Source organism: Polypterus senegalus, chromosome 6, assembly GCF_016835505.1.
Source record: "Polypterus senegalus isolate Bchr_013 chromosome 6, ASM1683550v1, whole genome shotgun sequence".
NCBI classification, from domain to species: Eukaryota; Metazoa; Chordata; class Cladistia; order Polypteriformes; family Polypteridae; genus Polypterus; species Polypterus senegalus.
The window spans coordinates 190,116,932-190,138,980 of NC_053159.1; the positions used below are offsets into that span (position 1 = coordinate 190,116,932).

At 41.2% G+C, this 22,049-nt stretch overlaps 1 protein-coding gene across 2 annotated transcripts in view; it reads left to right on the plus strand.

Annotated features, from left to right (window-relative positions):
* cwc22 (CWC22 spliceosome associated protein homolog) overlaps positions 1-22,049 on the plus strand; it is a 232,121-nt gene that overhangs the window by 17,166 nt on the left and 192,906 nt on the right. Inside the window, exons 3-6 of one of the 2 annotated variants that reach the window (XM_039757757.1) lie at positions 14,269-14,468; positions 16,568-16,626; positions 18,574-18,657; positions 19,839-20,138. In XM_039757757.1, the coding sequence (XP_039613691.1) occupies positions 14,269-14,468; positions 16,568-16,626; positions 18,574-18,657; positions 19,839-20,138 (643 nt within the window). Of the gene's footprint in view, positions 1-14,268; positions 14,469-16,567; positions 16,627-18,573; positions 18,685-19,838; positions 20,139-22,049 lie in introns of both variants that reach the window. The other variant, XM_039757756.1, reaches the window with a different exon arrangement.

The following is a 22,049-nucleotide window of genomic DNA, read 5'->3' on the forward strand; positions in this document are numbered from 1 at the left end:
ATCCTGTATATTGCCCAGAGTGGGCTGGGTGGTCTCATGGTCTGGAACCCCTGCAGGTTTTATTTTTTCTCTCCAGCCGTCTGGAGTTTTTTGTTTTTTCTGTCCTCCCTGGCCATTGGACCTTACTCTTATTCTATGTTAATCAGTGTTGTCTTATTTTAATTCTTACTTTGTCTTTTATTTTTCTTTTCTTCATCATGTAAAGCACTTTGAGCTACATTATTTGTATTAAAATGTGCTATAGAAATAAATGTTGTTGTTGTATATATGTGCATCAGTAAATGTTTTCCCCATAAGTGAAAAGGGGAAGGATGATGGAAAGAGACCACTGCCCAGAGGCGGAAATTGCCAGTTGACACTCGCCAGATATGTCTGGGACATTCCGTATTTAAAAAGAAGCGCAAAAGAGAGGAGAGAAATCGAGAAGAGAAAGGAGACAGTTTACCCGTTCAATTACTAACTCGTCACTGCCGTTCATTACATAATTCCACTGCTTGCTTTTTCAATATCCGTTTCATCATCATGACAGCCAACGCCGAGGAACCCCGGGGTTCGGATTCATCCCAGCCATTGCCAGGACTTTCACGATGAGGTCGTTTTGTTTTCGGGAAGGAGCACAATAACGCTACAGCCAGTATCAATAGCACTGGACTTTATTTTGAACTCATTTATCACCACATCACTGCCGTGTTTAACTATTTTGCATTTGTGTTCCGTGTTTGTATTTAGCGTTTAGGTCCAAGGGAGGGCTCTTTGTAAATATTTGTATATTCGTTTTTTTATATAATCATACTCAGGATTGGGATATTGGTGTTTTGTGCGCACATATTTACATTATTGAATATTTGCTTGTCTTTATCATTTACGATATAGCCGTATTTGATTTTACATTCCTGTCTACTGTTTGCTTGTTATTTCGTTGTGTGGGGATTACAAGATCAAGAAGCCTCAGGTTATCCAAGGAATAGTCTTAGTGTAGTGGCCGGTCTGGGTAAGGGGTCAGCCGTTAACAAGTTTAGCCTGTTTGCCTAGGCTGACAGGTAGCTTTCTGTTTTAGTATAAGTAAAGTGTATTATTATTAGTAGTAGTAGTAGTAGTATGTTGATTGGTTGCTGGTCCAGCATGGCTCTTGGATACAATGGTAGAACCCAACATGGCCGTCTCCATGTACCAAGCAGCAGAGACACAGTGTGCCTCTGCAATCTTCAATTAATCCAGTCGTCTTTGGACACGCCTGTTTGACTGTTGGTGTGTTGTCCAGACTCGGGGCACAAATCGATCTTCATTCCATCCCTGGCCATATTGTCCTTTTCAGCTTGACCATCTGTATTACCCCAGGTTGTCTTCCTGGAAGGGAAAAGGATACTCGTGCTTACAAAACTTGTCCTCCTTTCAGAGACTTAGAACTTCTTCCTGTTCTTGTATTTCGTCTTTCTCAGAAGTCCGTTTATCCATTTGATCTGTAACTATGCCCGAGACAAGGATTGGCGTATCTAGCTTCCTCTGCACGGTTAAGTATTTTAGACTTTTTTAGACATTAAAAAGCATTAACAACCTTCATACTAGATATTACTCTTCGTTACTCTCACTACGAGCTTCAACAAAACATTTTACATGGGCTGCAGTTAAATCTTTTATTGCTGCACACTTTAAGCTTGGACAGATTTATTACTCTAGAAATATTCTTAATTACAGTGTTTTTTGTGCACACCCAACTGACTAATCTGCTGCTTGTTCTAAATAATAATAAATGGTACAGTCCATCCAACCTGATAAGTGCAGATGAGTCCTCTCCCCGTCCTTGGCCGGCGGTACGGCTGTATCGGTTCTTTTCACTTCCAGACAGTTTTATCAATTCTTTCAGGTGAGGATGGTCTGTCCAAAAATTAGAGTAAGTTGATGTCATATTTGCATAATGTTTATTGAAAGGGAGGTTAAATTTGAATGCAGAGCTGCAAATATAAACATCGCATATGCACCTCTCTGCCAAGCCAGGGGTCTACTGCACTCCGCTGATGCCAGTTATGCTAACCTATGCTAAATTCATTTTACTTTGGCCTTTTGAGCCTCATGGAAGCAATGCTGCCACCACTTGTCATCTCCCCAGGAGTCGCTGGAGCCACAATGAGAAACTGCAAGAGCAGCAAAGCATATCAGAACCTTCACAGTGGTGTGTTAGGTCAAGTCCTTCACTACAAACTTGAAGGCATGAATTTTATTCAAACGAAAGTCACACAGCTGCAGTTTTATTAGAAGGTACCAACATTTATTTGTAACTAGCTGTATAAGCTTGTGTGGTAAAAGGCCCGGGCTCCTAGAAACCATGGATTCTGGCACTTCAATCAGTCAATCAAATCATTAAATTGCTGATGACACTTCAGTCATAGGGTGGAGACAGAATATGGGACAGAGGTGGCAGGACTCGTGGCCCGGTGTCAGGAAAACAACCTCTCCATGAGTACAGATAAAACCAAGCAGATGATTATCGACCAAAAGAAGTGGAAGCTGCAGCACACTCCCATTTACATCGGTGAGGCTGAGGTGGAACCCACATCAACGAGGACCTGACTTGGTCTTACAATACACAACACCTCATTAACCAAACACACAAAAGACTGTTCTTTCTGAGGCATGCCAACCAAAATTCTCATCAATTTCCACAGGGGCACAATATCACCTGCTCTATTATTGTATGGCACGGTAACTGCTCCTTGCAGCGTGTAATTAAAACTGCACAGCACATCTCTGGAGCAACCGTCTCCTCCCTACAGGACATCTACACTAGTTGGGTCATCAGGAGGGCACACAACGTAATTAAAGACAATACTCGTCCTCCACACACGCTTTTTACGCTGCTTTCCTCAGGGAGGCGCTACAGGAGTGTGAAATCACGCACCACAAGACTGACACACAGTTTTTTCCCCCCACAAGCAATCGGACTCCTCAACAATGCTAAAAGTTAAAGTCAATCCAAACCACAACTCATAGCCTCATAAATGGTACTGACTGCTGCGGTATATCATCAGGCACTGTGCACCTTATTTTGTAATCTTATAATTGCTATTTGTTTTTTTTGCTACTTTTGTCTTTGAAGGTGAGCGAGCAAAGTAAGAATTTCATTACATGGTTTTAACATGTGTCTTTACTGTGTATATGACAATAAACTTCTTGTATCCTGTATCAATCGCATCGGTTGTGTATTAGCGGCTCCTCGACGGGTTTGTTTTGCCGACGTGCTCGCCTCCATTGTCTATTAGTGGGGAAGTGAGTTTTTCTCTCCTTGGAGGTTTACATTTTGCCAATGTGCTCGCCTCGCTTTGTATCAGCGGCAACGGTTTCACTTTGGCGACAGAGTTGCTTTCTTTGTGCTTCACGCTGTAGCCTCACACTTACGGACGGACACTCACTTCCACGCGTAGACATTTATATATAAGTCTAGCCATCCCCCGCAGCTTTGCCCCGCGTATTAGTGAAACAGGACAGTGAGGAGGCCCCGCCCACCTCTCTACTCCTGACATCACTCTTCCCCCTCCCCTTGGCCCGCAGTGCCTCTCTCTCGGGTAAGCGCAAATATATCGCTCCTGCAAGCAAACTATGATTCTTAGCACAATGAGAGAAGTCGCAAAATCAATCAGAATGTTCAAGCAAATTCTAGAAAAACAAAGATCTAAATCCACGAAGTAGTCCTCTCGTTCACTAACTAACTTGTGCCCCCGAGGCAGTTGCGAGAGTGAGCAGGGCACAGCCCCCCTCCCCATAGCCCGATGAGTCTCTCTCGGTTTCGCACTAATAAATCGTTACCACAAGCGAACTCTGATACTTAGCGCGATGAGAAAGTCGCAAAATGAGTGGAATGTTCAAGCAAATTATAGAAAAAAAAAACCCGATCTAAATCCGTTATGTAGTTCTCTCGTGAAAAGCGGACAGACATACAAACAGACAGACAGACAGTCGTTGGAGTTTTTGCGCTTGGACCACGAAATTTTTAAAACTGAATCTTAGTGATCACCTATGGGCCATAGGGTAACCTACATTTCAACAATCAAGTCCCAAGTCCTCATGTTTTGGGAGATTTCGTGATGAGTGAGTCAGTGGTAGTTGGCTTTTATATATAAGATTGTGCTTTCTCAACATGTACACACAATTTTTATGTGTGAATCCACTTTCTAATATATTGAGTGGAACAATTCATTCAAGCCTCTCCTCTCTAAGGGCAAAGGGATAATTTAGCAGCTGCGATGTTACTTTGGATAAAAACTTAATTCACCTACGAAATACGGTTGTTGCTTCAGATTAGGGGTTTCCAACCTGGGGGTGCGAGGTAGCATTTCAGGAGATGTGACAAAGAGGAAGGCTGCATCGCGATTTGCTAAGATTGAGTGAGGTGGGTTGCCTGACTTTTTATTGTGGTGCATTCAGTGTCTTGCAGTGTGCCGTCATTTTTTAGTTTATTGCTCCTGTTCGTGTGGTGGCTGCGACGTTGTGCTGTATCAGTACATGCTGCCAGCTGCTGCCACTCGTGCTCTGTAACGTAACGTGAAGTGAATCAATCATTGCGTGTGCAGTTGTCACCTGTGAATGAGCTGCTCAAGTGTGAGTCCTTGCATGTTCCTTGCTGCAGGCTGAGTGTTTGTAAAGGTGAATAACTTCTTTTAAAAGAATAGAATTTGGACCTTGAGAAGGCAAAGGTCTAGTATTGATTTCTGTGCGAGCCCTGGTTGTAAAACATCACTGATTTTCAGGTTTGACGTTTTTGCCCGAGGGACAACGGGGTGGGGGGGCTGAATTGGTTGCAATCCCTGCTGCTTACACTCGGACCACCTCTCCTGCCTGAGGTCCTGACAGCAATGTTTTAACTTGAACTGTGCGGCACATCTATTTTTGAACTGCAGTGCAGGGGTTATCAGGGAGACAAAGCTGGTTGACTGTGTTTCATTGCTTACTAGCTAGCGCGCCCACAAAAGATGCTTCATGGGGGTCTCCAATGCCCCAAACCCCTCACTTATTGATCATGCGTGATTTCCTCACAGCACTTCATTCTTTGCAGTATACCTCAAAGCCCAGATCGTCAATCGAGTGTTCTTAACAGGGGCACATTTATAAGATTATTAAAATTTATAAAAGTAAATTGCTCAATTTTATAGATCAATTTTATGCATTCAGTTAAACGCTTATTTTTTTCTTCATCTGCAGTACTTTATGTGTTTCAATTTGTGGTTCAAAAATGAAAAATTGTACTCCCTAATCTTTAAACGTGATACAGCTTTTGTATTGGGTGCTTACAGAAATTAAACATTTTCTAAGGGTGCGAGGCATAGAAAAGGTAGGGAACCACTGCTTTACAGTATATCATGTTGGAATTTACTCTTTGCTGCTGTTAATTTAAGCCCTTTTCTTGCTCATCTTTGTAATTGATAACTTTATTAACAGTAGCTAGAATTGGCAAGTATAAATGAGCAATGCTGTAAAAAATATGATATGCCCTTTCCTGATATCCTCTATTTTTGTAGACATGTCATAGGAAATGGCTTCAAATCACTTAGACAAAATGTAACATTAAATAGAGGGAGCAAATGTTAAACTAACTTCTTAATGTTATTCAAAAGACTGCAATAATATTCTCTGTGTGTCCATCAAGTTGCTATTTCTTTGTTATCCAACAGATGGTGCATCACAACCATTAGTACAACTTCTACAAATCCTGTACCAAATGGTATGTCAAAGTGACGTAGTAACTGGACAGACACACTGCACTCCATACGTTACCACTGAGGTCTACGTTGATTACTTATAATAATAATTTATATAGCACTTTTCTCACTGCTCAAAGCGCTCAGCAATTGCAGGTTAAGGGCCTTGCTCAAGGACCCAACAGAGCAGAGTCCCTATTGGCATTTATGGGATTCAAACCGGCAACCTTCCGCTTGCCAGTGCAGATCCCTAGCCTCACAGCTACCACTCCGTCTATATTTCATCCCATTTTAGACAGGTAGATAATGGCTAGTATTTAAATAATGGAAGTTGCCCTGCATCTGTATTCCTCACTCAAACAGCAGGCCAGAGTTAAATGATTGTTCAACTCCATTGACTAAACGGGGCCAGCCCTGAGGAATCTGATCCTCCCCATATGCTGACCCTCACCCTGACAGTGAAGACGGCACCACATGGCTTCTTGAATGGCGCGAGGCCTTGAGCAAAGAAAATTTCAGAAGAGATGAGGGCAAAGGTTGTTGAAACTTGCTAATTTGAAAAGGTTGACTAAGTCATTTCTAAAATGACCCCAAGGGCACAGCAGTGACTCCTAGAAGAAGACGCAGAGGATCTCGGAAGATTTCTCAAAGAACAGCAGTAATATCTATCTATCTATCTATCTGTTATATAGCGCCTTTCACTCTATCTATCTATCTATTTAATATTGCCTTTCATATCTATCTAGCTATTAATATATAGTGGCTTATCTATGTATCTATCTAGTGCCTTTCTTTCTATCTTTCTATCTTTCTTTCTTTCTATCTTTCTTTATGACGGACTGCCCATATCACTTTATAAAGCACATTTAGTCACAACAAATGTTGACCGAAGTGCTGTACATAAAATGTAAATAAAAATGTTAAGTTAAAAATGAATAAAATAACACAGATGTTACCAAACCATTAAAAGGTTATATTATACATTTAAACATCTCCGTATGCCATTAAAAAAAGATTTTAGTTGCGATTTTAAAATTATGAATAGTGTTTAAAGGCTGTGGGGTAGGCTATCCCATATTACGGGAGCAGCCACAGAAAAAGCCTGATCTCCCTTAAACTGCAGCCATGACTGCAAGATGGGCAGAAGTTCTTGGTCAGATAGTCCAGGAGGTGAAGGAGGTCTGAGACATTGCAGGGTGCCAAGCCACCGACCAAGCATAGGACAAGATAGACAAAGACAGCTAGAGGAATGTATAGTCAGCCTAAAGACAGGTGTATTCTGTTTTGTCTTATGTTAAAACTCAACACAAAATCTTCTTTCCTTGTTTGGAAATGGACAATTTGCCGACGTGGGGGCCTGCACGTGGAGGAACCAGTATAAAAAGACTTGGACAGCAGCCAAACACTTTGAAGCCGATGGATGGATGGATGGACTGTATAGATCAAGATCCCACCTTGGTAATGTCTGGTTTTGGCATCCCGTCTGTAATGCCGCGTAAATCATCAGTAAAAAAAACACGAAGTTGTGATTTTTACCTGTGTATCACTATAGGAGAGGTATCGCCTTTTAATATCGTATCTATATAGTTTTTGGTTACTTAAAACGCCACAATTACAAAAGAACTTATTCCAACTAGGGAGCTAGCGACCCGTAAAGGAACAAGCCCCTCAAACTGTTGTCTTTTCGTCAGGTGTGTGTGTTTTTCTATAAAACAGTGTGTGTCAAAACCTCACCAAACCTCTTTTTCTGAGATCATAGATGTATCATTTTTATTAATAAGGTGCCTACAGACTTTTACTTGTGGTCAGGTCCCTCTGGATTTGGAAAATAAGCTTGCAGAAATAGAAAGTTTAGGTTTGACAGAATTCATTAATCATGGCAATTTTGAAATGAAGCTCACTTTGTACACAATGTCATTAGTAAGCACAACGGCAGAACTTTTTTGTAATTAACACGTTTCAAGCGTGGCTTGTGACGCTGAGGTAGCTTTCATATGCAGATGTAAAAGGAATCGTGGTTTGCTTTAATAAATTGGCTCAGTTTATATCAATTAATATTTAGTGGCCAGGGACAAATGTCTAAAAGATACTTCATTGTTCTAAAAAATCTAAGGTATGAATTCTGCTGGGGGAAAAAAAAAAGCCTGCCTATTAATGTTTAAAAGTCAAAGAAAAATGAAGAGGGCCTGGAAAGTAAACTGTAAAGCACTCACATTAATAACGCTAGGTGGACATCTGTTTCTCTGCCTTTCGATATGTTTTATTCAAGATCATATAAATCATCTCTAAGCTGTACATCTCCTGCACAGTTCCTTTTTGAAGCGTTGACCTCGAACGTATGCCTGAAATCATTAATTAATGGCCCGTGGGCCTGATCCAGCACAGATGTCCGCTTTCTCAGGCCCCAAAACGTCCTCCAAGATGTTTTTTTTTTTTCCAGCTGTATTAAAATTGTGTAGAATCTTTTAACATCAGGCACCTACTTGTATAAAGTTAAGTTTGAAAGAAGAAGGTGCTAAATTCATGTTAACAAGGGAGAGAAGAGAATTCAAAACGACATCCAATAATAATTTGGTCCGCATTTGCTGCTTGGATTTCAGAGTTGCACCTTACAGCTGACAATGAGATAATTAATTAGACATCATTTTCTGCTTTCAGTATAAAGTCAGCACTAGTGATCTCCTGATACCAGAATTTTTGTATTCGATATTAATTTCAATGATATTTTACAATACTTGATGCCTTTTGATACTACACCAAAAATATAAATTCCATTCAGTGGCTTTTTATTAAAGAACCTCCATTTATTGAAGTAACAGCATTGTGCCGCCTTCTGTAATGCAGTATAAAATATATAAATACTAGAGATTTGCCGATTGTATGATTTTCACTAAAATAGACTCAATAGGTGATTGGCAAATTGGCCGATCAAAGTATATCAAAGTAATAAGTGACCAGTCAATCGGTGCTCTGAGGGTGTTGATAGAGACGTATAGAGCAGGACAGGAGGTGTTGCATTGCGTCTTTGTGGACTTAGACAAAGCATGCGACAGGGTGTCTGGAGAAGTGTTGTGGTACAATATGAGGAAGTCGGGATTGACAGACAAGTTTGTAAAAGTAGTGCAGGATATGTACAAGGAAAGTGTGATGGTGGCGAGGTCTGCGGTAGGAGTGACAGAGGTGGGATTAATTAGATCAGGGATCGGCGCTGAGCCTTTTCTTACTTGCAATGGTGATGGACAGGTTGACAGGCGAGATTAGAGAGGAGTCCTCGTGGACTGTGATGTTTACTGATGACATTGTGATCTGTAGCCATAGTAGGGAGCAGGTTGACGAGACCCTGGCGAGGTGGAGATATGCTCTAGAGAGGAGAGGAATGAAGGTCAGTAGGACCATCAAGACAGAAAACGTGTGTAAGTGACAGGGAGGTCAGTGGAATGGTGAGGATGCAGGCAATAGAGTTGGTGATATATTTGGGATCAACAGTACAGAATAACGGGGATTATGAAAGAGAGGTGAAGAAGAGAGTGCTGGCAGAGTGGAGTGGGTGGAGAAGAGTGACAGACGGGTATCAGCAAGAGTGAAAGGGAAGGTCTACAGGACGGCAGTGAGACCAGCTATGTTATATGGGCTCGAGAGGGTGGCACAGGAGGCAGAGCTGGAGGTGGCAGAGTTAAAGATGCTAAGATTTGCATTGGGTGTGATGAGGATGGACAGGATTAGAAATGAGGACATTAGAGGGTCCGCTTTGGTTTCTAGACCAGAGAGGTGAGATTGTGTTGATTTGGTCACATGCACAGGAGAGATGCTGAGTATATTGGGAGAAGGATGCTAAGGACGGAGCTGCAAGGTAAGAGGAAAAGAGGAAGACCTAAGAGAAGGTTTATGAATGTGCTGAGAGAGGACATGCAGGTGGTGGGTGTGACAGAGCAAGATGACAAGGACAGGAGGATATAAAAAAAAAAGATTATCTGCTGTGGTGACCCCTGATGGGAGCAGCTGAAAGAAGTAGTAGTATAAGTGATCAATCATAGACCGCTCTACCTCATTGAAAATCAAACGTTCCCAACTCATCTATCCAGTGGTAATGAGTCTTTCAGTGTACATATGTGGCACATACTGTAGGGTGGGATCTCTGCTAAAAGCTGATTCACTTTGCTTTGACCTGCTGCTCACCTTGGTGTATACTTGTGCAAATTGTGTGTTCTACGAGTGCCAGAGAGAGCGGACAACATGGAAACTTAGGATGTATTTAAAAGAAAGACTCCCCTGGGTATGTAAAAATCCCATTATTGCTTTTGATTGACTTGTAGGTTTATCGCAACATAAAAAAACAAGTTTGTATTATGGTGCTGTTCTGCCATCATGACACCTCATGCCCAAGTGGCTACCAAAATTCAATCAGTGATAGCATTTCTAAAAACACTGGGCACATTTGTTTATACTTTTCACTTACATGTGTATGCCTACTGTCAGAAAGTCGTTTGCTTCTTTTAAATATCTAATTCAGACTCATTATTTAGAGGCATTTGTCAGACAAATTATCACAAAGTGCTAAATATTGCAAATACTCAGCAACAAATTTAAACAGTAGGTAAAAGAAAAGATCGATTTCGGGTCTAACTCAGACAGGTGTGATTTTTGTCTTAAGTCTTAGAGGTGTGGCTCATGTTTACATGTGACAGCTATTGACCAATGAGCGCTCAGACAGAAGTACAGTGCTTGTAATGCAGCTACCCGGAGTAAGGAACCATGGGTATTTTGGACCTCGCAAACGGAAGAGGGGCTAATTTGTGTGATGTTTCTTCGCCTGTGGGCAACGCCTTCCCCGTTCCCACAAAGCACAACTCCACACTTTTATGTCTCTTGTTCTTCCTCCACTCCTCCTCTGTAAGCTTCATCCTCCTCCTCCCGATTCTGGCCTCTGGACTTAGTGGCTGCTGTCTCCTTTTATAATACACCCAGAAGTGCTCCAGGTGCTTGATGACTTCATTTCCGGCAGCACTTCCGGGTGTGGTGGAAGGATGGCCCATAAGGGCTCAGCAACTCCAGCTGCAGCACCCCCTGGTGGCGCCTGCCGATCCCAACAGGGCTGCACCAAACTCCAACTACCATGAAGCCCTGCGGGAGTGTGAGGCACCACCGCAACCCAGGGGGAGGTAATGTACTGGCCATGCTTGCTCCCCTGGTCCTCTCGGCGTGGAGGCGTCCCGGCTAGGCAAGGGCCCCCGGCCACACGCTACAACAGATAGACCTTTATTTTTCCCCGGGGATATGCGTCAGAACAAGTTTCCCCAAGTATTACTCTTGGTTACTCGTTTTTACTTTGAATTCTGAGCCTTTTTGATGCTTGAGGTTAAGGCCAAGGAGGTTAAATCAAGTGTGACTTTTCTAGCACCTGACGTTCTTTACGTAAAGTAAAATAACGAAGGCCATTATCTTACTGTGTGCAGTGCAGTGGAAAACTTGCATCTTGTTCAAAGGAAACGATTTTCTCTTTCCTCAGTTGCACTGCACTTGAGGTACAAGTGTGTGCAGAAAACTGGGAATTATTAGCTTTGTGGAACAGAATCAGCTGGCGTCTGTTTTGCTCAAAGTTAATAGGCTTTATTGGTTTGTCTTGGTCTGTACTTTCTTCAGAATTTAAATTCAATAAAAAAATGTCTCATTAAAAATTAACTGGCTTCCTAGTATTTTCTAGTGATTGAAAAGTTGCAGCTGTGCCACGTTATCTGGTTGATTATAAAAGGAATTTTTACTTGTAATAAAACAATCCCATTCTAAGCAAATCAAAGACGGCCTGCATGCTTAACACTTTTGAGGTTAGGCCTTATAGGATTCAGTTTTCTGGGGGAAAATATATTTTTTTTTTGTGAGAAATGTCTGCATCCTATTTTTTTATTAATCAATCTGTGTAAAACTTCAAATTCTGTAATCGTTTTTCGTGCATTCACTTCACATCAGCGCATTGGTTTGAGTTTCTTCCAACACCTGTAATGTCTGGCCATGCACCCACCTCTTTCACTTTTTCTGCCCCTTTCACCCCCTGCCATCATCTTGGCGTTTACCTTGAGGACTTGCACACCCAAACTGACGTTCCATATCATCATGTGCTCCTTCAGTTCCTCTTCAAGTTTTGCCCTCAAAAGAAGATCATCAACATACAAGACGTCTCGAGTCAATCTGATATTATTGTGGGGTTAGTGAAACCCGTCAGTTTCCTTATGGGTTGGCTGCTACCACTTACCAACCAATGGGGCATTACTCGCACCGTGCGGTCATCTGTTGGGACCTGTCCTTCAACAACAACAACATTTATTTCTTTAGCACATTTTCATACAAACAGTAGCTCAAAGTGCTTTACATAATAAAGAATAGAAAAATAAAAGACACAGTAAGAAAATAAAATAAATCAACATTAACATAGAATAAGAGTAAGGTCCATTGGCCAGGGGGGACAGAAAAAACAAAAAAAACTCCAGACGGCTGGAGAAAAAAAATAAAATCAGCCCGCTAACCCAGTAGAAAGTGTTTTGTCATAGTAGGGTCCTAATATAACCCTGTTTGTCCCGTTTTCTTTTTGTTACATTGACCAAAACAGAATGCTTTAAACCTCATACTCTGACCACACTGTCAATATTGACTGCTATTGTAGTAAAACATGTCCGCTTTTCTTTTACATCTGTAATCCTAGGCACATAGAAAGAGTAACAGAATAGGCAGGAAAAAAAGTACACATTTACTTGTGTATTTTAGGTAAGTGCAATGAGTGTTACAAAATAGGACAATGGGCTACTAGGTTACTGTGTTAATTGGTCCAGCATGCGATCTACATGGGTACAAATGGGGAGGCCTGACTCCTCCTCAGGATAGAAAATGGCAGCTACATCAGACCAGTCATCGACACACGTGGAGGTAAAGTTCCTGATGACTCCGCTTAAGTGGACTCCGCATTGGTAAGTCAGCAGGTCCGCTTCTGCTTCTTCTGGTTTGGTAGTTCTCTCCAGTGGCTAAACACGTGTAGGCAGAAGTCTTATCTTGATCTGGCTTAAATGTCTCCAAGTAAGGACTGGCTTCCCTGCATTTAAAAACTACATATTATTTGACAGTAATAAAAAAATAAACACATTATCAACTGATAAGCCAGATATTCCTCTCCATTATTCTCCCTTTATCTGCTTGATTACTATAATCGCTCAAGATCAGGTATCGGACAATACACTTTGCTGATGATACAATTCATATTGCGATTCAGGCTTATATTGATCCATTTCCTAAACTTACCTAATCATCAGCAAGGTTGCAATACAATATTCCCACAATAGGTAATTTTCATTACAAAATGTAATCTGTGTTTGGTGTTGCTAATTATTTAGTCTTGTAGGGCCAGATGTGATTTTCAGTTAAGAACACACATCTGGGGACGACTTAGTAATTGCGGAGAAATTTTGTTGCCGACTATGGTCCGTCCACTAGGATTTTTTGTGAAACACACGAATATTAGCAGCAATTGGGGGCACCTTCTTTAGTCAGAACAGTCAGATTGATTTTTTTTTTTTGTCTCGGTCTCTCTCAGTCTTATTTTTTTTATGCTAAAAGGCACACGGGGTTCCGTACCTCATGATGTTAAACACTAATAATTCACTAGCTAATCTGGTAATGGACTGCACTTCCTAAAAGCTTTGGACATGAAAGTCTATACTAAACAATTTATCTTGTCTGTTGTATTTACATTCCCCATGGGAAAAAGAGATACTCTCATCTGAAGTGTAAGTTATAGGATTTCCAATATATTATATAACAAGGGATATATAAAAAGTACATAGAATTAAAACCACATTCCAGTGTTATTCAATGTTGTGAATTTCTCCTTGGGGATTAATAAAGTTATCTATCTATCTATCTGTCTGTATATCTCTAGTGCCTTTCAGATCTATCTACCTACCTGTCTGTCTGTCTGTCTCTAGTGCCTTTCATATCTATATGTCTATCTGTCTGTCTGTCTGTCTCTAGTGCCTTTCATATCTATCTACCTACCTATCTGTCTGTCTGTCTCTAGTGCCTTTCATATCTGTCTGTCTGTCTGTCTGTCTCTAGTGCCTTTCATATCTATATGTCTATCTGTCTGTCTGTCTGTCTCTAGTGCCTTTCATATCTACCTACCTACCTGTCTGTCTGTCTCTAGTGCCTTTCATATCTATATGTCTGTCTGTCTGTCTGTCTCTAGTGCCTTTCATATCTATCTGTCTGTCTGTTTATCTCTAGTGCCTTTCATATCTACCTACCTACCTACCTACCTATCTACCTACCTACCTACCTACCTACCTAATAGTGCCTTTCACATCCGTCTGACCACCATTCATTCTTCCTCCTACATGGACATCACTCCACACCCACTAACCATTTGTCCACGCTTAACTTTACCAATGCCCACCTCCCTACCTTTCCCAGCACACTTTCAGATGCCTTCTCCAGACTGTTGTCTTTCATGTTCTCCAGTTTTCCCAAGCATGGGCAAAGCAAGGTACAGTAACATCAGCCTGGACTGATTCCGTTTTTGACCTTGTTTAACATATAGATGAAAGAAGAGATGGGGACCAAAAGACTATGGACAAGAAGAGACGAAGCCCCAGGAAAGGGAGTGACAGTGGCAGTGAGAGCTCATCGGACAGAAACAAAAAAAGTAAGAGACGCCACTCCAGCAGCTCCGATAGCGACAGCCGCAGAAAACGAGGCGGAACCCCTAAGAGAAGCAAGAGCAGTGCGGTGAATATCAAAGTAAGTACGAGTGGAATAATGTGTCCTTTGTCAAATGAGAACGTTAAATGATACAGCATAACCTGTGAGAGCCACAGGGCTGTGAAAATGAATTTGGCTCCTTTGTGAACTGCTCTGTTTCTGCATATTGCACAATAAATAGCCTCAGACCTTTAGAGAAGATAGATAGGTAGGTAGGTAGGTAGGTAGGTAGATAGATACTTTATTAATCCCAAGGGGAAATTCCCATACTCCAGCAGCAGTATACTGATACAAAGAACAATATTAAATTAAAGAGTGATAACAATGCAGGTATAACAGACAATAACTTTGTATAATGTTAACGTTTACCCCCCCGGGTGGAATTGAAGAGTCGCAGTGTGGGGTCTCCTCAGTCTGTCAGTGGAGCAGGACGGTGACACCAGTCTGTCGCTGGAGATGATCCTGTTCAGTGGATGCAGTGGATTCTCCATGATTGACAGGAGTCTGCTCAGCGCCCGTTGCTCTGCCACAGATGTCAAACTGTCCAGCTCCGTGCCTACAATAAAGCCTGCATTGAGAATGGAGACCTAAGTGAATGCAGAATATAGTTTTAAAATTATTACTTTGTTTACTTGAGGACCAAAGTTATTTTAAAGCCCCCCTCCTACTTGTGTGAAAGCCCTCTTCCTCATCTTCATCATCAAGTCCTTCCAAGAGAACCCTAAATACAAAGAGAACTGTTTCATTTATGTTAGGCAGAATGCCCAGAGGGGACTAGGCGGTCCCGTGGCCTGGAACCCCTGCAGATTTTATTTTTTCTCTCCAGCCGTCTGCAGTTTTTTTTGTTTTTTTCTGTCCTCCCTGGCCATTGGACCTTACTCTTATTCTACTGTATGTTAATTAGTGTTGTCTTATTATAATTCTTACTTTGTCTTTCATTTCTCTTTTCTTCATAATGTAAAGCACTTTGAGCTACATTATTTGTATTAAAATGTGCTATAGAAATAAATGTTGTTGTTGTTCCTTTCAATACTTGGTTGCAGCACCTTTAGCAGCAGTAATTACAATCGGTGTCCATCTTTCACATTACGGTTGAGGGATTTTTGCCCACTCTTCTTTGCAGAACTGCTTTATTTCAGACACTTTGTTAGGTCTGTGAGTGTACACTGCTTGTTTCAGCATCTCTGTTAGGTTTCAATGAGGTCTTTGACTAGGACACTACAAAACCTGAGCTTTGTTTCTTCTGAGCTGTTCATTTATAGGCTTGCTTTTGTATTTCAGCTCATTGTCTTGCTTCATCTTAAGGCCATGGATAGATGAGTGGACATCTATCGATTATAATAAAAAAAATCTTGGGTCAAGACGTGATCATCTTGGAGAGACACTTTGAAGTCCCATGAGACTACTTGCACGTCAAGCCCTACTTACAGACAGTTTCTCGGAGACACTTTAACGTCCCGTGAGACAAAAGGACAGCTACTGCACAGGCTTTTAAATGATCGTCGTGCAGCAAGACCTGCAGATCACGCAGCTCGGTAGCAGCAAGCCAGCAGCTGAACCATCCGCATCTCCTTAAGCGTGTGTTCAGCCCCCCCTTCACAATGCGAGCGGGGGGCTTTGCCACCTAGTTATCCTTAAGAATATTCTGGTCAAGTGCACGGTGTTTGCGTGTGTGTGTGTGTGTAGGCACTGGAGATCAATGTGACACAGTGACCTGAGAGCCCGGAATCTTTGAATACACTTAGCAACATACTGTAGGCCAATACATCACGCTTGCTAAAGGAGGCCACAGGAAGTTGAATCTCTACAGCCATCTGTAACAATTTTATATAAAAACAGATTTAACATTTCTTAAAATGTTTCTGTATTCTGTATGTATAAATAAAAACCTATGTTTATTTTTTATTGTGTCTTCTATTTTTCTATTCATTTTGTAAAGCACTTTGAGCTACATTTTTTTGTATGAATATGTGCTATATAAATAAATGTTGATTGATTGATTGATTGAAAAGTCAATTTTCCAGAATTCTTGGAGTCGTCTTCTCTGTGTTTTAGTAGTTACAGTTTGTGGCCCCCTAGTGGCGGAGACACTGAACTGAAACATCCTAATCACTGTTTTGCCCTATTCTGCATTTCAGAGTAATCATAATGAAGATGTGAGAAAGGACAGACGGAGGAGCTCCTCTTCTGATTCGAGGTAGATACTCGGACCATCTTGTTAAGTGTTGCTACCATTTTCTTGCATAAACTGTTTATTTCTTGTTTACCGAATTGGTTGAGAATATCAGACAGCAACTGTTAAAAAAAAAATCACCAAAATTCTAAATAGACCTAAATTGGGGTAAAATTAATTATTTATGTTTAAAAGCTCGTCTTTTTTTTGCTTTCACAGTTATGTTCATATAAGTCCTTTATTGCTGTCCCAGGTGAAGTACGCAGGTTCACATTTGATGTTAAAAATAATTAACCTTGCTGTCTTGCCATTTTAAATAAACTGCACATACTAGCATTTGTGGTCCTCTTATAAATTTCCATAGATCCCACCGTTTAATCTTAATGCTTGGGACAACATACAATAATTAAACATTTTTTACTTTAAAATATTACTATATATTATTGATTTAAATATTTGCATATATTAACTTCAGAAGGGATCCTACTCCGTTAGGCCCTTGAACAAGGCCCTTAAACTGGAAATTGCTCCAGGGGTGCTGTATATTGGCTGACCCTGCACTCTGACCTCCAAAAGTCGGGCAAAAAGCCAAAGTGCCTTTGGGAACTGATAAAGTATATTAAATCAAATCATACTAGATTGATAGATAGATAGATACTAGCCAGTGCACTAGGAGTTGCCCCACCTTAATCTTAATATAAAGATAAGTATCTGTGTGTCTTTCTGGTTGCTATGTCTCTGTCATTCTAACAGGTGGTGCGTCACAAACATTAACACTGCTTTTACGGATCCCATATCAAATGGCATATAGCAGAGACATATGCTTTGCATTTGTCATTCCAACAGAGATGGTACATCACAAACATTTGTAGGAATACATTTCATCAGTACAAATGTTTGTGATGCGCCTTCTGTTGGAATGACAAATTCAGTGCATTTTATTACACACATTACAAATACATTTCCACACATGGTGCATTGCAGGTGTTAATGCTGAGGTCTATCTTAGATTTAATCCCATTTTAGATGGGCAGCACAGGTAGAATTTGTGTAGTGGTGTAAAGTAAGAAAACTGTCTTACATGTGAGTAAAAAAATCAGAGTTGAGCTGCAGTGTGAGAGTACCCATTGATATCTATATGTAACCTAGTAGCGTTTTGAGAATTCTGGGAGCGTCGTATGGAGAGAACGTGAGTGGCCATTCTTGGGGGATTTGCTAGCAATGCCAAATTTTCTTCAAATGTAAGTTGTCATTATTGCCAAACAGTGGGAGACTGTATTTGAATAAGAAATGGCACCTCGCTTCTTGTATAGGAATTGCTGTCTTTTTGAATGTGATAGCCTCAGTCACCTGAAGAGCTTCTGCCTTAAAATTATTTTAAATCTGAAAGTCTGATGACAAATTTGTGAATGGATCCTAATGATCAATATCTTGAATATGGAAACTAATACAAATCTGAGGCGGTTTTCTCATACAAACAATTGATAACAAATGCTGAAAAATGGGGTTCTACGCTGGATGGAAATCCGCCATTGTTTTTACTCGCTACAATTCGTGTTGTCGTTAATTAATAATTACCCTTTGCTAATAATAACACCTTTACCTTTTGAGTATGTAATAATAGCGAGCCTCAAAGAAACAATGTTTACCATCCACAGACCTCGCTTCACATTACGTATCCCGGGATGTTAACATCACAAAGTGAGATGACCATCTTCCATTCTCGTTTGTAATACGCCTGCTAAATTATCTTTATGCACTTTAAAGACCTCTTTTATCAAGTGTGGTGGTAGTAACAAACCTAAACAGGAACAAGGCTGGTTACAAGTTGGTTGTGCTCCACACCTTTTTGGTGACCTAATTAGCTTTAAACAAAGAACATTTCTAATTTTGTCATATAATTTTATAGTTAAAAGTCCTTTTAAAACACAATGCTGGTTTACATACCTGCCATCTGTCTGTTTTTTTTAGGGTCTCTGACAGGAGAAGATCAAGATCAGCGGGACACCGTGACAGAGATCCCTCAGATCGTTCCAGCAGAGGCCATGCCTCTAGGTACAGCGACCGAGACGCTCATTATAGGTAGGCCAGTCCATTCTTTTAAAAACCGGGCGCCAGTACTTCACCTCATGAAGAAAAGAGGGGATCTGCACCATCAAATATGAACCTCTTTGTAAAATCAGAACAAATTGTTTTATTTTGTATTCCAATACAATTACTTGTAGAGGGAAACTGGCGGAAGAGCTCTTTAATACAGGTTGACATTCAAAAATTTTCGAAAATGACAGATTTTGGTTGGTTATATATGCTGTATATATTTAACAGAAAATGACTACCTGTACAGTCCTTTAAAGAAAGAAAATGAAACACTAAATAAAAAGCAAATGGGTCGCACAGACACGGCGCTATCAAATTTTTTTTTAGCACTTCCACTTTCTCTGCGATCGACAATGCACAATGTTTACGTTTTACACCACCTCTTTTCTTTGCTGAATCCATAATAGGGCCATACAGCAGAAAATAAATGATAAAATGAGAAGGATTGAACAGGAATGCTTGTTAGCAGGTGCAAGCAAGACCCAACAACTGATTATCGACTACCGCACCATCAAAACATAAATGGCGCCTCCAGAAAACAGTGGCGTGGAAGTCAAGTTGGGGAGCATGCACTGGTACAGTGTGTTGCCGCACCCTCTACACAACGAAACAGCTCAAGATCCCGGTTGGCAACCCCCCAGACAGACACGTGGTCCAGTCCCACCCTCCGGAAATGACCCTCTATCTGCCACAGCCTGGTGTTACATGGGCGACCCCTTGGTCTGGTCCAGCCACTTGAGTCCCTAACAATGACGATCTTATGAGCTGGATCGCCCTCGGAGAAATGCGCCACATGGCTGTAGTGCCGTAACCGATGCTCCCTCACAATGCAGGCAATGTGGCGTGCCAATGCGGGAAATTTGAAAATGCACTCCGGAAATCTGAAGGAACTGGATTACCGATGGCCGGATTTTTAAATGTCAACCTGTATTTCAGAGCAGCTTTTGAAGGTGAGGAGCTGTGGTGAATGGCTGGCTCTTTGCAGTGTACACATTTATCTCAGTCACATACAGAAATGAGGCAGTGTGAAAGTACAGCTGTTGGTTAAAGCAACCCTAGCATGAATTAAATGTTTAAACAATCAGAATTCTATTCCTGTTTTGAATTACAATGTGTTTTTGCTTGACTTCCTTAACCAGGGACCGGGAACGTGAAAGGGAACGTGACCACAGTAGAGACAGAGCGAGGGATCGCTATCAAAGCCGAGAGAGAGAAAGAACCCGCAATGGCAGCAGAGAGCGAGATCGTGACACTCGTCCCAGTAGAGATGGTGAGACAGACTCCAGGAGAAGAGGAAGATCTCCTTCTCCGGAGAAAGAGCCACCTGCTGCCAAAAAGAAAAAAGAGGAACTGGATCCCATCCTAACCCGGACTGGAGGTGCCTACATCCCACCGGCTAGGCTTAGAATGATGCAGGAGCAAATCACGGACAAAAGCAGGTTAGTGAAACGTCTTGTCGGGTAACACAGCTGGGAGTCCAAAAAACCACACGGGTCCTGCCTGAATTGTAAATGTCAGTTAATCGTGACTGCTGTGGCTACAGTATGAATTATCTGCTGTATATCAAGGAGATTATTTTAGAAGTTGTAATCTTTTCAGGAATGTGCACAGAGGGGTGACTACTGTGGCGCAACCTCCTGCCCTTTTCTCCTTTCAGAATTGAATTTATCTCTTCTGAGCACAAATATACATCTTCTTTGTCAGAAACAGAGAAAATGCACAAATAAACGATGTGCACTAGCTAGGTAGGTCATAGTTTACTAGCTCATGTGGAAACAAAACGTGCAACAACATAGAAATAGGAAAAGATGACAAGGAAGAAGAAGATACCTACTGTTATTGATGCCATAAAAATGCATACTAAGTATGGTTGTGCTACTCATTTAGGTTTGTATTCTGTTTCATAGTAGAAGACAGCTGTAATATTTGCATACAGGCCTCATCACCTAAGGCTGGAGTTATACTTCACGCGACGCGACGCATGCTGCAGCAGACGCTCCTGCTACTCAAGCGTTGTAGTGTTCATACTTATGCGCGTACTTTACGTAAATCTGGAGGAATCCACCAGGTGGCAGTGCGAGACATTATCACGGTGAGAACGTGTTCAGCTTCTCTGTGTTGTGAATTGCCTAGAACACTCATTAAATTCTGATGACACCTTACCGTAATATCTCTGAAAAGTATGTTTATTGATTAAATCCATCAATCCAGGGATGTGTCCATTCCTGCAAGCATTGGGCACGAGTGAGAAACAATCCCTGGACGAGGCCTCAGATCATCGCAAGGTGAATACAAGCACTCACTCGCGTACACTGGCGTCATTTTTGCGGCACCAAATCCCCAAATCTGCATATCTTTGGAAGTAAACCGGAGCACAGCGTGGAATACAAGCAGGAAATACCAACAACATAACTCCCTGCGAGACAGCAGTGCTATCGCTCCACCACCGTGACACCCCCATGTGTGTAATTATTAACAGTATTCATTATTTAAACGAAATAATATGTAAAATGTAACATACACACTTTAATGCATTTTATCATGAAAGTGATATCAAGTACAAATCTAAAGATTCTAAATGTGCAGAGAGTTGGAATGTCAGACATTTAATGTGCTCTGTGTGTGCTGATCTATTGCTGCTTGTTGCTGCTGTCAGGTCCAAGAAGCTCGTAGCGATTTAAAACTGGGATGACGTTTACGACGGTCTGCATTAATGATAAAGTAAACTACGAGGTTAAAGTGGACATTTCAAGATTAAAGCCGAAATTTCCACTTTAATCACAAAATGGACGTTTTCACCGTGTCCTTTATTTTATTCTCAGTGGCTCAAATACAGCGCTATACATTATGTTGCTGTTGTTAAGTTGCAAAAAAAAAAAAAAGAAAGATGGCACAAAAGATGGTGAGACTTTTAAAATGTATCGTGTCATTACGATCGGGAATATGCGACGCTTGAATATAAAAGCACCACGAATGCATCTGTATGTCGGCATTTTGCTTCACCACATCGAAGCATTCATCCCGTAGAATCTGCATAGAGGCTTTCTGTCACATGTAGATAGTAAACAGAGACACTGACGTCACATTCCGACTTTTAGCACACTGTACCCCCCGACTTTTTGCTGGTACTGCAACTTGTGCACACGTCGCGCTAATTTCTGAGGACCTGCTCAGAGGACACGTGAAATGAATGCTGGGAATGCGTGGCAGATATGAGGAGGGCGCATACGCGTTCTGAGCGTTAAGTATAAATCGGCCCTTAGAATGAACATTAGAACAATTGAGACGAGATCAGGCCATTCAACAACAATAACAACATTTATTTATATAGCACATTTTCATACAAAAGT